General features: G+C 37.6%; 2 protein-coding genes across 5 annotated transcripts; one reads left to right on the forward strand and one right to left on the reverse strand.

Moving 5' to 3' along the window:
- The first annotated feature begins 695 nt into the window (after window positions 1-695).
- Window positions 696-5,326, forward strand: LOC113114197 (UPF0602 protein C4orf47 homolog). The gene is given in 13 exon segments (XM_026281010.1): window positions 696-887; window positions 1,082-1,184; window positions 1,268-1,385; window positions 1,660-2,171; window positions 2,345-2,444; window positions 3,029-3,198; window positions 3,200-3,249; window positions 4,194-4,331; window positions 4,416-4,491; window positions 4,648-4,827; window positions 4,943-5,071; window positions 5,073-5,116; window positions 5,275-5,326. Coding segments are annotated over 9 exon segments (936 nt in total). The 5' UTR covers window positions 696-887; window positions 1,082-1,184; window positions 1,268-1,385; window positions 1,660-2,171; window positions 2,345-2,347.
- Window positions 5,250-16,319, reverse strand: pdlim3b (PDZ and LIM domain 3b). 4 transcript variants are annotated; one of them, XM_026281006.1, is made up of 9 exons: window positions 16,182-16,319; window positions 15,799-15,962; window positions 10,948-11,099; window positions 10,445-10,529; window positions 8,609-8,676; window positions 8,168-8,350; window positions 7,148-7,275; window positions 6,736-6,847; window positions 5,250-6,585 (listed from the first exon to the last, which is right to left on the reverse strand). In XM_026281006.1, the coding sequence occupies exons 2-9, from the start codon at window positions 15,889-15,891 to the stop codon at window positions 6,396-6,398; spliced, it is 1,011 nt and encodes a 336-aa protein (XP_026136791.1). In that variant the 5' UTR covers window positions 15,892-15,962; window positions 16,182-16,319; the 3' UTR covers window positions 5,250-6,395. The 4 variants fall into 4 exon arrangements, with proteins under 4 accessions (XP_026136791.1, XP_026136792.1, XP_026136790.1 ...); XM_026281007.1 differs by having other exon boundaries at window positions 16,126-16,319; XM_026281005.1 differs by lacking the exon at window positions 16,182-16,319 and having other exon boundaries at window positions 15,799-16,103.

A 16,319-nucleotide genomic window follows, 5' to 3' on the forward strand; every position in this document is an offset into this window, starting at 1 on the left:
TTTTATCGTAAAAATATAGGATATCAACTTAATGATGTAGTTGTTTATATGTTTAGCTTCATTGCAAGTGTATGACATTTGGTATGGAAATAAACAATGGTAATTAAGTGCTTTTCCTAAAAATGAGAAAGAAAATACAGGGTATTAAAACCGTATGAACTACAAATAAAGTCAGAACGTGAGGCTAAATAGATGGCTCCGAAAATTCTTCACAAAGAACACAAATAATGGCCTTCTCAGCTGCCATAGTTGCAACTCTTGCGTCATCAGAACAGTGTGTTCAACGCATCACCGATTATAGATCAGTGGTCAACAGCTGCAATCCACCTGTCACTCAAGTGGCCATGCCCTTAATTATGCAGAACTTTAAGGTTTAATATAATTTAAATGGATGAGTTATAAAAAAAAAAGGCACACCCCTCAGTTATCACGAAGGGCAAATTCTATAGACCAAAATATTTTTTATAACCAGGCTGTAAACATATATATATATATATATATATATATATATATATATATATATATATATATATATATATATATATATATATATATATATATATATATAAATTATTTTTTATTGTTTCTGCTGTAAAGTTGGGCATTTTAACATGAGGGGTCTATGGGACTGAGTCCCCTTTTGCAGTTAGTCGATGAATTACAGTTTTAGTCACTTCCTGTTGGCTTCACGAGAGAGAGCGGGAGGTTGCCGCTCCTTCAGAACCAATAACCAATCAGTTACATTGTTTCCGATGGGTTTCCTCTTTTCTTTTAATTGCACGTGCGCATCGGCTTCACCCTAAGGCAGCAACAACACCTGCGAAAAGCGAAATGTTGATATGGTGGTAATTAATGGACACTTACATTGATCTCTGTCAATCATTCGGGTAATATACTGCGATGTTTCTAAATAAATAGTTAAATCAGTGTTTGAATCCCATAACACGTGTATGTGAAGTCGACTTTTCGTGAATTCAACGTCTTGCTCGAGTGGATGTCTGATTTAGATATTATATTTACAGTACCGTAACATTAACATTTTTCGTAGTGAGGATGACTAATATTAGCTCTTCGTGTCCAGTGTGCCCCTCTGGGTGGGGCCGTTGCTCCACGCGGCCTCCAGGCTGAAGACGACAGACCGGATCAAACGAAGAAAAGTTTATCGTTTAATCCAGCGTCAGTTAGTAAGCATCACTTTGTATTTTATTATATATATTTTTTTACTTTATTTTGGGTGATCTCAACGCAAATGTTGACAGCGGAACAGGATCGGCTGCAGCACGCGTGACAAATGCACGTATGTGTACCCAGCTGAGCTCAAAGAGATGGTCCGAGCAGCCTTTCCAAAAGACATCTGTGACTATGAAGACCCCTGTCACGAAAACGTGAGCTATACATTTAAGTTCGTGTTCTTATAAATGTACAATCAGTGGTGTAATTACATTATGTTTGACCCTTTATTGAATCACTCAAATTAAACATTTTACAGTAGACGGGGGCTGAACACAAAGAAAAAGAAATACAAAATTACAATGAAAACAATAACATAAAATAAAAATACATAAAAATATTGAAATGTTTACATACATTAATACACTTAACAGCTTTATTGTTTACCAGATTTTAGGTATTGCTTTAAATGCTTTGCTTTTGTTGCAGGTTGTTGTCATCACTATGGATGACTTGAAAACGATGGAGTTTCCTTGACTGATAAACTGCAGTTGCAGTCTAAATGGTTTTGTGCAGTAGCCTGTAACGTTTTTATATGTTCATAGAAATGCAAATTGTGATAATTTAAAGTACGTTTATTCATATAAAGTTGTTCGGTTTCCATAAATAGGATTCAAAACGTGTCAATAACTGTTGTGTGGAGTTGTCATTTTACTGCAATACCCATAATTCCTCCTTGTTTGCGTCACTGGTTTTGATTATGCTGGTGGAAAAATAAATACGATAGTATTTATCCAAAACGATTGGTTTTTAATGTCATTTGTTAAATGTTTGTGTTGTGAAATGTGTTACCCTCATGAACGACTCTGACAGTCCATTTTACTGAGTAACTGACCTGCTGGACTCCATGACAACGTACACAACCTACACGAACACCACAGCAGTGGAGTTATTTCCATTAGGCTACTGCCAGTTTAACACAGGATATTACATAATTCCAGGTATGTATCGACCTGTATTTATTAGTGCAATAATACGTAATGCATAGGCTGTGTATAGCCTATTGAGTTGCTTTAAGGAACTATCGCTTGGTGATCTGCATAGGTCCATTCATATCCACATTCACATCTCTCTGTCTGTTTGTTGTCCTAAAGTTCTGTATATAACACTTTAGAAAATGCCTCCAGAAGGGAAATCTGACATGGAGCGGATTGGCATCTTTAAAGAGATGGGATACATCTCAATAGGGGACAAATACACACCTTTTATATACCGTAAGTGTAACCAACATTAAACTTTAATAGTATGAATTACAGTGGCTGGTGCACTGCTGAGTTTGTTTGATGGAGTGCGTCAAAACTTAGTCCTCGGTAACGTCAAAGTTTAATTATAGAAAAATCATAAACAAGGTATTTAATGAAAATAGCTGAAGTTCTCAATCAGTAATTCAGTATGGGTTTATTTATTTATTTAACTAATGAATTTGGCGCCACAAAGTAAGTTTTAGCCTCAGTTATTGTAACGGCTGTAACAGGTTCACTTCGCCAGTTTTTAAAAGGTTGTTATTCATTGTGGAGGCTTGTTGCTACTTGTCACATTTTTACACCAGCGAATATTCCTGAAGTCAGTTTAAATGCACTAAAAGTCTTGGCTTTAATAACTTGTCCTGTCTAGACTATTGTCCTAGAGACGATAAGCATTTGTGTAACTGGATAAACATTAGTAGCCAACAACACAGGCTACATGGGTTAATGTGACAACTAGCCCCGCCTCCTGCATAATATAGAAAATAAAAAAGTTAATAATTTTTGCTAAATATTTGAAATCTGTCTCATGCACTTTGTTTGTCACTAAAAAGGCCCATTTAATGACGCCGCATACAAGAACAAACAGATGCTGCCAGGAGGAGCTAAATCAAAGAGCGCGCTCCCGGCGGGATACTTCGACGCGCAGTTTAAGAGGATCTTTGAGAGAGAGGCGCTCACAGACCCTGTCAAAATAGAAAGACAGTACAGGATACAACAGACCAAAAAAGAACATAGGCAAAGCCTTTCTTCCCAGTAACGGAGAGAAAAAAACGTGAGTCCCTATTTTCTGTGGCAGACTGCAAATTTGTATTTATTTATTTATGTATTTTTTTTTTTTTTTTATGTGATGAATAATTGTTTAAAGACAAGACTAAAATAGTAGTAGTCCTCGTAGTAATAATGTTGTTATTGTTGATGTTGTGTCAATGGCCAAATTCTTAAAGTGATAGTGCATCCCAAAATGAAAAACTTCTATCATTCACACCTTCATTTTATTTTAAACCTGTATCACTATCTTCTACGGAGCAAAAGGAAAACATTTTGAGGAATGTTGACTCCTATTGCATGGAGATATTTCTGAAAATATCTTTATTTTCAACAAAAGGAGAGAAAAAAAATCATACAGGTTTGAATGATAGAATTTTAATTTTGGGGTGAACTATCCCTTTAATTTTTAATAGGTTTATTGACTGGTGTACTGGTGCAGATTTGATCCAGAGAGCTAAATTCAGTCTTTACACCAAGGAGAACAAAGTTGCGCCTGAGATGTATTTGGTTCAGTGATATTTCATTAGTGTGAGAGGTAGGCATTGGTTGGCATGGTCTATTAAAATCTGAAGACATAAAAAAAACCTCCAGAAACAGTTTTTTGTAGAGAAAGAAACATGGTTTGGGCTTTTTAATTATGTTTGTTCACCTGAAAACAAGATATAGTCCTTAATTTTTAGAAGAAAAGGATTTAACCATGTTGTTTCAAAGCAGCAAATGCAAACAGTCTGTTTTTCATGTGCATCTGAGAGGAATAATAGCCTGAGTGAGCCATTAAGGCTGCTAGTCACAGAACTAGGTAGACGTCTGTTTTTTTTGTTGTTGTTGTTTATTCTTCTTCTTTTCCCTATTCATACCAGAAGAAAAAAAACTGCCATGCAGCTTAGTATTTCCAGTTATTCCCGAAAATGTTCTTACAGTTGCTCAATGGTTTTCTCGGATTTGTAGATGTGGAGTGGGCAGCTATTATGGGACATTTGGAGGCCCCGTTCAAGCAATGAGTGCTCTACAGAATCCAAGGAAACTAAACAAATCACCTGGAAAAAACTTCTACACCAATCCGCCCAAGAAGGGAAGTGGTTACGGGTAAGCAAATTACTTTATCCTCTGATGTGCCAGTTTCTGTGGTTTTGCTGTCAGATGTATTGATTTGTCCTTGCGCTCTAATAGCTTCCCTGACGTCACCCTCTCCAAGATGGTGTCCCATTCCTCAGACCCCTATGACAGAGCCAAGGAAATGCTAAAGGTATTTTTAGGTCTACCTAAATGGGAATTTTAATCAGACTCCCGGGTCCTTGTTTTAATTAAGATAAGGCGTCCTCTGAGTACCTGACAGTATAATTCTATGCAAGCAGATGACTGTGTTCTCTTTCTCTAACGAGAGAGATAATTTGTTTACCAGCGTGAGATCACGGCACACAAATCCATGCTAAAAGGGGGAGCGTTTCGTTTGAACCTTCATCCAGCTGAATGCTTTGACAGCAATCCTTACAAATTTGACAAACCCCTACCACCTCCAAAGAAGACAGAGGAGAAAAAACCCATTACGGTGCCCTTCAAACCAAGTTCGCCCAGTAAAAAGGTACGTAAAGTAGATCAAACACAGTGTAAAAATGTTCAGGAAATGCGTATGAGAATAGTTGCCATCTTGGAACATTTTGTGGCTGATTATTTATGTGGTGTATTTATTTTTGCAGACTGGAGGTATGAAAGCAGGAACGTTTCAGTCCTACCCTACCTACTCTGCAGAACCCTATGGTACCAAAAAGACCAAATCAGCAGTGAAGAATAAGGAAGTACAAATATTTCATCCCTCCCCTGGCCCAAAAGAGCACACCTGTCAAGAGCATCATCAGCCTCAATGTCACTAAGTAAGCTGAGCTCCAGGAACTAGCACCAAGACACTCATATCTATCACACACAAAACGCTTAATGCTTATCATAATAATCACTAATATCAGTTGCTGACTACGTTCCACAGAATAAGACACTTCAGACTCACGGTAATGTGAATGACTTTATTTTACAGAGCTGTGAACTCCACAAACTACAACCAAATCCCCTCTGTGATGGCATATTAAGAACGTGTGATGTCTTCAGGGTATTTAATGAATGTCCTATATTGGTCTCTAGATTCAAAAGCTACAACTTTGAATTGTATTTACATCATTCTCTTAACTGATAAAGATAAACTCAAAAAGACCTCATGTTATGCTCAAGTTAACTAAAAGAGCTAGAGATGTTTAATTGTACAAGTCATGTTTAACCACTGTGTAGCATTTTGTCAGTAGTACACTGAGGCACTTTTGTCTAAAATCACAAGTTATTAAACATTAAAAACACATTATGTATTTAACCAGCAAGGTAGTGGCCAATTCAGCAAGCTCTTAAATTTCACAAGTTTTTGCAGCATTAGTCAAATAATTTCAAATGTGTTATAATTTACAATGTAGTCATATAATAAACCTTTCGTCTTCTGTTATAAAAGGTGCATGGCCTTAAAGGGATAGCTGAGCAAATTATGACTGTTATGTATATATATATACACACACACACACACACATAATAAAAAATATGTACTGGGAAACAGATTACCAAATACTTTGTATCTAGATGATGAGATATTTAAGCCTGTATTAAAAGCTAATTTATCCTACTTTCATATTTTGAGAATAACTGAAACTTAAAGGCATTAGTTTGTTTAATTTCAGTATTTGCTCTACACAGAAGCCTAATATGTGAGAAATGGGAAAGTTAATTAACATCTTTTCAAAAAAGAACTAGATTAAGGCCTTAAGAAATTTAGTTTTGAGAGTATAGATCCCATTTACACCTAGCATTAACTGTGATCAGATCACAAGTTGTCAGTGCTCAAAATGCTTTGTGGGGTCTTACATGTTTAGGAATTGTATCAGTGAACAATGCAAAGGAAGGCAGAAAAACTTGAACACAAACTGCTTTTAAATTCAGTCCATCCTGAATGCTTCCCGAAACACAGTGAAGCAATGCCATGTTAATACCAGGTGTAAACAGTAATGTAGAAATGATCTGATCACTAAAATAATGATCGGACTAAGAAATGAATAGCAGAACATCAAGAAGGAATAATTGCAAACAATACCAGTCGTCTAATTTCGACTGTCCATCCCTCTAAGCAGTAGGATATACAGTAAGTAGATCATGTCCCTCAGGTGGGGTCATTCGCATTCGAGCATGGGCTTCACAGTACATCTGTCCCTCCACAAAAAAGTAGCCCTTCTGCTTCAAGTTCAAGCCGCAGTCTGAGCACACAAAACAGGCTGGATGGCGGTACTTGTCCCGAGCTTTCACCACCGGTCCACTGTGAGCCAAATTGTAGAAAAACTTTGATTTAATCAATTTGTTAAAATGCATGAATACTATTCAATGTAGGATCATTTTCATGAAAATTGGTACTATATTCTCAAAGAAGACACCATGTGTATGGTCTTGCGCTGAATGCCGTACTCACACAATGCCAGTGCCACATTTATCACAGAGAGGCAGCTTCTGGAGTGAGGATGTGGCGGCTTGGGGTTTTGTCACTGGGGCTTTTACACTTCTAGTCACCATGGGCCTTGTGCCTGTCAGAGGAATAAAGAGTCTCAGAAACACTTCGGCAATGTGAAATTCTTCCTCATACTGAATCCAGATTATTAAGAGAAACAGCGGGCTCGGACTGACGTCATCAGCAGGATTGTTGAGAATAGTGAAGGCATCTCAAGTCAAACTGAGCCCACAAGACTATTACTCTACAAGTGCAGCTGTAATTCACCGGATTATCTGCTGACATTTAAACTTTGACATCTTTATCAGTTCAGCAAGCTGTAGTTTCTATCTTGTGAAGTCAGAATTGCTTCAAATAGCAGATAAAGGCAGCTCACCATCACTCTCCACATAGTCTTGCAGGGCCTTAAATGATCCAGACTGACGTGGTTCATGTGGCTGCTCTTGGTTGTCCTGGAGCATACGGTACACATGAGAGTCTTCAAGGGACGTCAGGGGTTTAGGGCTGAAAAAAAAATAAAGCCAGAAGCCCACAATGTGTTATATAAAAGTTTGGCAGTGCTCAGGAGGACACATTATGAATATTAGATGCTGTCTAACTAAACTGTTCAGAACTTTCATTGGTATAAAAGAATGTCCTGGATTCAGTTAAAAAAATGATTAAAACAGTTGATGTTGTTTGAATTGTAAAGCTGTCTAAATCATAATTTAGCAGTGGAGCTACTGTTCTATATCAAGGAATTTCTATTTAGTTTGTGTTTTCTGGCTTTACATGGTCATAAGTTTTGAAACTAGTCTCATATAAACCAATGTTTGTTGCGTTTATTTAATTTAACATTAAATTGATTACCCTTGTTTACATTAAACATAGCATTTATGCTTTGCACCATACACTTTTTGTCATGTTTATTTTAGTTTCTTTGCATATTGACCAGAACCAATAATCCTTATGTAAAAATTTCCATTACTAATATTTAATTACTGTAATTTCAATGTTTTTTTAGGCCTTCAATCTTTAAAAGAAAGGTTCCAAAAAGAGGTTCACTGTGATACCTTACAAGAACCATTTGGGGTTCCCAGTGAGCCTTTCAGTGAACAGTTAGTAAAATAAAATAAAAATTCTTAGTGTGAGAAACATTTTCAAAATCCAAAGAACCCTTTTCCCATGGAAAGTTTCCATGGATGTTAAAGGTCTGGATCTGAAACCACAGATGCCATTAAAGAACCTTTATTTTTAGAGTGCACATTTGCAGTATTTTCCTTTTTTTCCCCCAGCATATTCTGAAGTTTTCTGTAGGAACCCTGTGTCTTCAATCTATCCGGTCATTATTCAGCTATGCTTACTGAAGTAGCACCAGCTAGTAGAGCTAAGGTGGCGTAAACAAAGCTCTGGTTACCTGGGTGATGCCTGCCTGACTACAGTGGACATCTGAGCCTGCTGCACTGTATTTGAGACATTGTCTGCTGAGTATAATGCAATGGGGGAGTTATACTGTGCAGAAAGAGCTGCCTTGGACCCAGCCGGCGGGGTGCCAGGCATCTGAGCTACATTCCCCTTCAGCATCTGGGATGTAGTATCACTGGAGTTGTGTAAGGTCAGTGTATAATAACCAGGTGGACCAAACCAGGAAGCGATCAAATCAATAGGGCCACACAGAGGACACAGAAAAGGACAAACGACAGAAAAGAATGGAAGAGGTATAGTTAGAGATGTACATAGAGGTTCAGTGTATATATATACACACTATGCTGCAGCTTCGTAGCTGTAAAAACGTACAAATTCTGCTGTTATCAAATGATCATATTTGACTACATGCAGGGTGCTTTTGTCTAATGACCTCTTTTGGCTTGCCGATATGAAGGGCTTTGGTCTGACATTAAACTTGTGTTCGAAGTAATCAATGTCCTGGAAGACATAAGAGCGAAGATGTGAATAGACAGTTAGAGGTGAAAGATAAAGGAACAGAAGTCCTCCAAGATCCAACTCTGCAGGCCCACATGTGAACATTTGTTCTGCTATAATATACTAGTATGAAAGTATTAGATAAGGTGTTGCCCTTTCTTATCTCTAACAGAAGCCAATTAACTTCTTTGCATCTTAATACTCTATCCAAATGCTTATATTTGGGCTGCAGGAAGACTTGTGTGGACTTCTGGAGGATCAGAGTGTGTTAGTGGTGAGCAGGCAGCCGGTCTACAGCAAGCAGAGAGAAGTGTCTTAGTCCATAGGGTTGGGGTGATCCATGTTGGCACTCACCCCTCAGGCTTTTCATGCACCAGACCCCGGATCTGTCCTTGCAGGGCGTCCTGGATGTTATCTGAAGAGTAGAGGCCTATGGGAGTGTTGTAGGTGGAGCTCACCACCTGTGTTTTGTCATCCAAACTGGCGGCAGCCACAAAGGGCTGTGCTCTTCTGTTATGACCTGTGCCAATAGGTTTATACTCCTGCATGTGTAGGACAGATGGACACACTACATACTACATACTCAAAGCCCCACACAAACACCACATTCTGATATGTCCTTTATATCCCTAATACACTCATTTAAATTTTGCTCAACAATGGATCCTTTGCAGTGAATGGGTGCCGTCAGAATGGGAGTTCAAACAGCTAATAACAACAACACAATAATCCACATGACTCCAGTCAATTAACATTTTTAACAATAAACCATTGCTTCCAACTTAAATACAAGTTATTTTTTCATAATATTGGTTCCGGGGGGGCTATCTATTTTTATTTTTTATCAGCCGTTTGAACTCTAATTCTGATGGCACCCATTCACTGCAGAGGATTTAGGAAACTTCCATTTCTAGGTGAACCTTTCTTGTACAAGACGAAGCAAACAAAAAATAACAGCTTAGCACAGTTTATGAAAGGATACACAAAAATGCAAATCATCATTTATTCACCCTCACATGGTGTATATGACTTATTTTCTTCTGTGAAACACAAACTCAATTTTTTTGTTAGAAAAATAATCCATCAGTCAATACTATATAATTCTGGCAGTTGGGATGACCCTTTAAAAAGCACTCAAAATGAACACAATGGTAATCCATACAATGAATTAATATTTTATGAAGCAATATGGAAGGTGAGAAGAATACCAATATTTTAAACTTTGTAAGATATAAACCATTGCTTCCAGCCGACTATCATGCACAGGTTGATGAGTTCATGCATGGCACAGGAATCATCTTGTTGTGATGTGTGATGTAAATGCATTGTGAAACCTACAAGAAAGTGATACAGAAGGACAGTCACTTCTCACACCAGTTTCACAATGCGCTTACATCAATATTAGTATGAATATTCTATTATTGATGTATGGCTGTATTAAATTATATTAGAATGATGTAAGAGCTTCACATTCGTATTTTTCTCATACACACCTATCATTTTGTTAGAAATGGATTTTAGGAGATTTAGGAGTTTTTTTAAGAGATGGAGTGTTTTTCTAAAAATATCTGTTTGTGTTCCATGAGGATGAGTAAATGATGAGAGGATTTCTATTTATGGGTGTATATTTGTATATTTATCCCTTTAACATGCCTCATGCACTCTAGTGTTTCTTAAAAAAAATAAAAATATCTTGCTGCATTTTATAAGCAGATAAAAATTTTTTTATAAAGAATGGTGCATTTGTTTTTCTTTTCCATTACACACTTACTTGCTTCTCTGCCTCCAAATTGATTTTGAATGGGTTCACTTTCCCCTCTTCTATAACCTGAGGTGACCACATCTTTGTTTCTGGCCTGCAACACATTTAATGCACACAGTTAGACACAAAGTCCTCGCCTCCTATGAAATCATAAAAAAAGATCAAAGAGCACTGGGGGGTGGGGGAATGGGTCATTACTGTGCACCAGGGCCATGACCGCTTCTGGATAGTGAAGCAACTTCAACAGCCTGGCATGTACACGCCAGATGGTTTATGGGTGAAAATTAATCACAGAGAAAAGACACATTCATCATAGTCGTAAATAAGGCTCTGTGGGTATTGATAGACACTTTCATAGCAAGCGGTAAAGACAAATTCTTTTGGAGCTCCATCTTACGGTCCTCCCTCTGGCTGCAACTTTAAAAGGAGGTGAGAGAACCTGATATTAAGTTGTTGAAAGATGCTTAAGGCTGTTTGTAACACTATCCTTTAATGAGAAAAGCTCATGGTACCTCTCTATCTTGAGGAAAAGCTGATTGGTGGAGTCTTTGATCTTGTTCTGAGCTTCAGCGTGAGTCATACCATCAGTGGACGCTCCCTGGATAGCCAGGATGATGTCTCCTGGACACAAGTTGACCCGAGATGCCTTGCTGCCTGGTGTCACCTGAAAACAAGAACCAGACTTGATGCTTTTTTGTCACATCTATTAATTTCTTTATATATGCATAACAAAGGCATGCGCACACAATGACTCGAATGATGTTTGTCATTTCGGTAATAAAAATCCTTTTTTTTCCCCCTCTGTATATGGTATTTGAAATAAAGGTAAAATACTAAAATATATATAAAAAATTAAAATAAATGAAAAAAATCTAAACGGCAACTTACTGAAATAAAAAGTTTAAGCTGAAGTACTAAAATTACTAATACTAACTGAATAAAGATTTGTTTAAAGTAAACAGAAATGACAAAAGCGCATAAATACTAATTCTAAAAAATTACAACTGAGAATATAAAATAAAAGCTAATTTAAACAATTTACTATTATAATAGTATATGAATAAAAAAAAAAAACTATTTAAATACTTTTTGTACATTCAGATGTATTTAAGCTGTAAATATATGTCTTTCTTTTTTTAAATCATGGTTTTACTACATGTTTTAGAGTCTTGAAGCTTTTCTTAAATAAAAGAAACCTTAACACATAAAAATGTTCAAAACCATAATAACCCAACATAAATACAAAGAAAACCTTTCTTGTACCATCTAATGACACTTACAGACTGTTCAAACAGAAACCATTTTACTTGAAATTACTCCTCCAAATTACTCTCTGTACTCCTTTACTTTGAATTTTACCGTGCTGCTTTTCCATGTTTTTTTTCTTTTTTTTCAGCACTCATGTTAAAAGTTGTTCAAAGGGTGATCCAAGTCTCTTTGGATATAAGTGCTAAATATGCTTTAGCCTCTAACAAAGTTTTGAATGAAAAGAATTGGTTTCTTAGAAGCCTTCATTAAAAGTCACTACAAGTTTGCAGCAAACTATAGAGTAGTTTAGACATAAACGGAAAGTGACAGGGGTAGAAACAATCTGTTGACCCACTGTGGTTTAGAAGTGAACTAAAAATAGCCAGCCATGGATGTGTCAGTCAAGGCCGGGTATCACCCTCCAGGGGAGCAGTCAGGCCTATTGGCGGTTGATGATCTGACTGCTGTGGCATCCACCCTGCCGGCCGGTGTTTCTCTCCCCATCAACCTCTCTTTCATTAATGGAGTCTGACATCATCCCTTATTCCTCTCATCAGTGGCATGCTCATTTTCTTAGGAATTCTCCTCATCCCCCTGGTCATTTATCTCATCACCTCATCCTGTGTGCAGGCCTCGTTCTACCGGTCTCCTGACTCAGCTGCTCTGATACTGTATATCCCAACATCGCTGACCTTCTTAGTTAAGTCTGCCTCTAGAGAAGAGAAGATTTATACCAGGTCACGTCTCAACAGCTATTTAAGACCAGAGGGTTTTAGTTTTCCATCGTCAGTGTTTGATGTCATTAAGATTGGTGATGTTTTATTCCTAACGCATAATTTATTGACTGATGAAGCTAGCAGCTCTGTTTCCTGTCAAATAACAGTCACGCTGTAATATCTCATTTCCTGTAGCTTTTCTTTTTGCTTTGTGTACATGACAAAACAATTACCTTTGTCCTCCCATATCATCTAGGGAAATTATATCACAATATACATCTTATTCCTAGTCCATATTTAAGTCAACAAACAAAAACTATTGATTTGCCCTGTAGACATGCATTATGAGGATGTCTGCAGAAATCAAGGGTTACTGCAAAGAAAGAAGCATCCAAATGTCTCAGAATGGACAGTATATAAATGAGATTTTTCCCTTGACACGACTTAAGGAAATGAGAGATGTGTTTGGCTCAACAACAAAGGCGCTCTGTTTAATAGATGGAAACAAAGGGAGCTATGAACTGAGAGTGACTAGTATAAACAGACACATGAATATAACAATTTGGTTTTTGTAAGCTTTGTAGTACCTATGCAGAAAAATCCCCAAGGTGACACACAAACCCAAAAGAGAAACATGTAAGGGCACGCTGAACATTAGACATTATGTTTGGAGCAACATCAGACAGAATAAATTAAAGGATGTTTAACCTAGGTTAAGATTCATTCACCCTTGTGTCATTCCAAACATGTATGGTTTCCTTTCTTCTGTGGAAGGGGAAAATGTATATTCTGAAGAAAGTTTTAATGGTTTTCTCCATACAGTGAAAGTCAATGGGGTCCAAAACAACATTAGACCTCACAGGCTTTTAATACACACTCCTAAGAAGAGAAAGAACTCTTTGCTTTTTTAACCTTTATTTTCAAAGTATCTTCTTTTTTGTTAAACACAAGAAAGAAAAATCAGACAGATTTGGAACAACACAAGGGTGAGTAAATGTGAATTGTTAGGCATGTAGGGTGAGTGCACCTACACGAAAACCGACATAAGGGTGAGGAAATGACGACAGAATTCTCATTTTTGGGAGAAGTGGCTAAATGCTCAACCATTAACTATCCCTATCATTCCTTTCAGCAAAAAGCACTAAACCAGGCTAAATCGACCATCCCTGTAATAAATGATTTGGTAAAGCTTTCTGCTCAATGACTGGATTTAGAAATATAACAGTCATTTACATTTTTAATTCAACAGTATAATTTAGACGGTCTGTGCTGTGCCCCATCTGTGCTGGCATGCCCACATCAATGGAGGCTAATGTTACTGGAATAAGAACATCAGGGCTCATAGTATGAGAAAAGAGCCACCTTGCTGGCATCAATATGTGTATGATTACAGACAGTGGTTTTACAAAGAAACCGCAAGCATTCTGTATTAGTCATCAGTATTTCTCTGCTTAAAGATGCAATATATTTAGCTTTCAGGATCTGGCTATGGCAAACACCAAAATAAGAAACATGGTCATTCTAATCCATTTAAATTATGTTTGAGTGGGTTTTATTGTTTTTGTTTGAAATCAAATCCAATGGATTTAACTTGGATACCGCAGGGAAGTCATTAGCTAGGAATGTTAAATAAACCTGGTTGGTTTATTTTTTAAAAATGACATCATTCTGCTCAGCTGAGCCTTCACGTCTAGTCCACCTGGAAGTTTGTTTCCCTATTGTGACCAAATCCTGTGCTGCACCAACAAATATATACTTTTCAGACATGTCTATTGGCAATACCATGATATCCTTTGAAATACATTGAAATACCATGGTATAAATCACTTTACTATGGTAGCACCACATTTTTTTTTCTCCCACTGTTCTGGTTCCAATCAGGGTGTATGGGAAGTTTCATTTTTACGACGACCTGTCCGTTCTCCGCTACGTTTTTATTTTCCACAATTTATGGCAAATGTCAGAACTTTTCACTAAGAATGTACTTGAATGTCACTATCAAAGAGTGCTGTTGATGAGTCTGAGCTACTAATCATTCCGCTACATTCCACGCAGCAGAATGCATCGCTTCCTGTGAAAAGCTGTTCAGACACAAGCCTGATGAGATACAGAAGTCATTATGTAGCTGTTCTGTAGGTGCAATACATAGAATTTCCTACAGTCAATCTCCCAACAGTGTTCTTATAAAGACACAGAAGAAGTTGGACAGGCAGTTTGTAGGGTCTTTCCATATAAGTGAAATAGTTTTAGTCAGGTGGAGCCTTTGGGCCTTCTTAGCCTTCACCAAAATACAAACGGTGCAGTTGCTGAGCATAAATCTAGCATGCCAATCTGCCTTTTTATTCAGTTCAGAATAACTTTATCTATGAAATGGGGCACTTTCATCACCTTCAGGTGATCTAGAAGGAAGGATTAGACCGTTTTATACATTTATGAACAACCTGAGTGGATATGAGGTCTGAGATTGTGCTGGAATAACTGCTTAAATTAGAGATGGTCCAATTCATCTCACACATGTTACAGAGCGCCCAGTTAACCTTTGACCTCTTGTGTTACCACAAATGTTCAGACTTCATCGGCTGTTTAAAATACTTTTGGACTAAGAGCTTTGCGATTCATTCAGACAACAGGTGTAGAGATCCCCTCTGGAGCCAGGCATCAGACTAACCTCTGTGTGTGTGTGTGACTTTTTGTTAACATGTTAGTTACTGGAAGAGAAAATGCCTGACACTTCATGTAATATACACTTTTAGGTACAGCTGTAATGCAGTAATATCCTTGACGTTTTGAAAGAAGTATCTTATGCTTACCAAGGCTACATTTGCTTGATCGAATATACAATAAAAGCTGTAATATTCTGAAATATAATTTGAAAACCGATTTCTATTTCAGTATATTTTAAAAAGTAGTGTATTCCTGTGATGGTAAATCAGGATTTTCAGCATCATTAATCCAGTCTTCACTGTCAGAAGAGGAGAAATTCCTGTATGCTGATTTGATACTCAAAAATATCTCCTTTTTTTTATTATTCTTAAAATGTTCACTTGATAACTATAATACATCCTTGCTTGAATAAAAGTATTAATTTTCTAAAATGCACTACTAGAGTAAATCAGAATGACAAGAAGATAAAAACTGGGTCATTATAACTAACATAGAAAGTCTCTATTGGGAAATGATTACATTACAACCACAGAAGTTGTGGCTCTAAAAATATTTCTCTGAAATCTTTCTGACTGTATGTCTAAAGTGAGGTCCTGGGAATGCGTTTTTTTTTTTTTTTTTATCCACCCACTGGTTTCTCATGCCCAGGGCGGTGTTACCCAGCACATCAAAAGCATCATTATCTCTGAGTGGAATGTGTGAAGCAGCAGACTTTAGCCAAAGGCTTTCGCTTACCCGACTTATGGTCAGCGGCTGGTTAAAATCTTTGCCTCCTGACAGCCGAAATCCCCAAGGGGCTGGCCCGTCCAGCACCACGTTCTGTGGCATATCTGTCTCGTTTTGTTCCTCAAAGTTGAACTTGCTTCCTCAGTAAAGTCTCCTCTTTTTTGGCGAGAGATCTACAGTAAGAAAAGAATAATCAGCTCGGTCTCTCCTATCCTGGACGAATGGCTCACTCAGCCACGATTGGAAGCCAGTGCTCGTCTCTGCGTCCCTTTTAAGCATGCAAGTGGGGTTAGGAGAGTGAGTGAATGAAGGAAAGATGATGCCAGAATGCCACACCTCTCGTGAGGTCACAGGGTAGATTCAGAAACTGAGGGTTTAAACTCTCTCCCCACCTCTTTCAGATCCAAACCTTGCACCCTTTACGATTAATCTTCTTTTCCAAGAAGTCTTAGCGGTTTGATAGCTAAAATCATCCACCAGTGACTCTCTTCGCTGTGTCATCACCCAGTCTGCCATCTAGACTTTTCTGT

The sequence above is a fragment of the Carassius auratus genome, chromosome 14 (genome assembly GCF_003368295.1).
Source record: "Carassius auratus strain Wakin chromosome 14, ASM336829v1, whole genome shotgun sequence".
Taxonomy (NCBI): domain Eukaryota; kingdom Metazoa; phylum Chordata; class Actinopteri; order Cypriniformes; family Cyprinidae; genus Carassius; species Carassius auratus.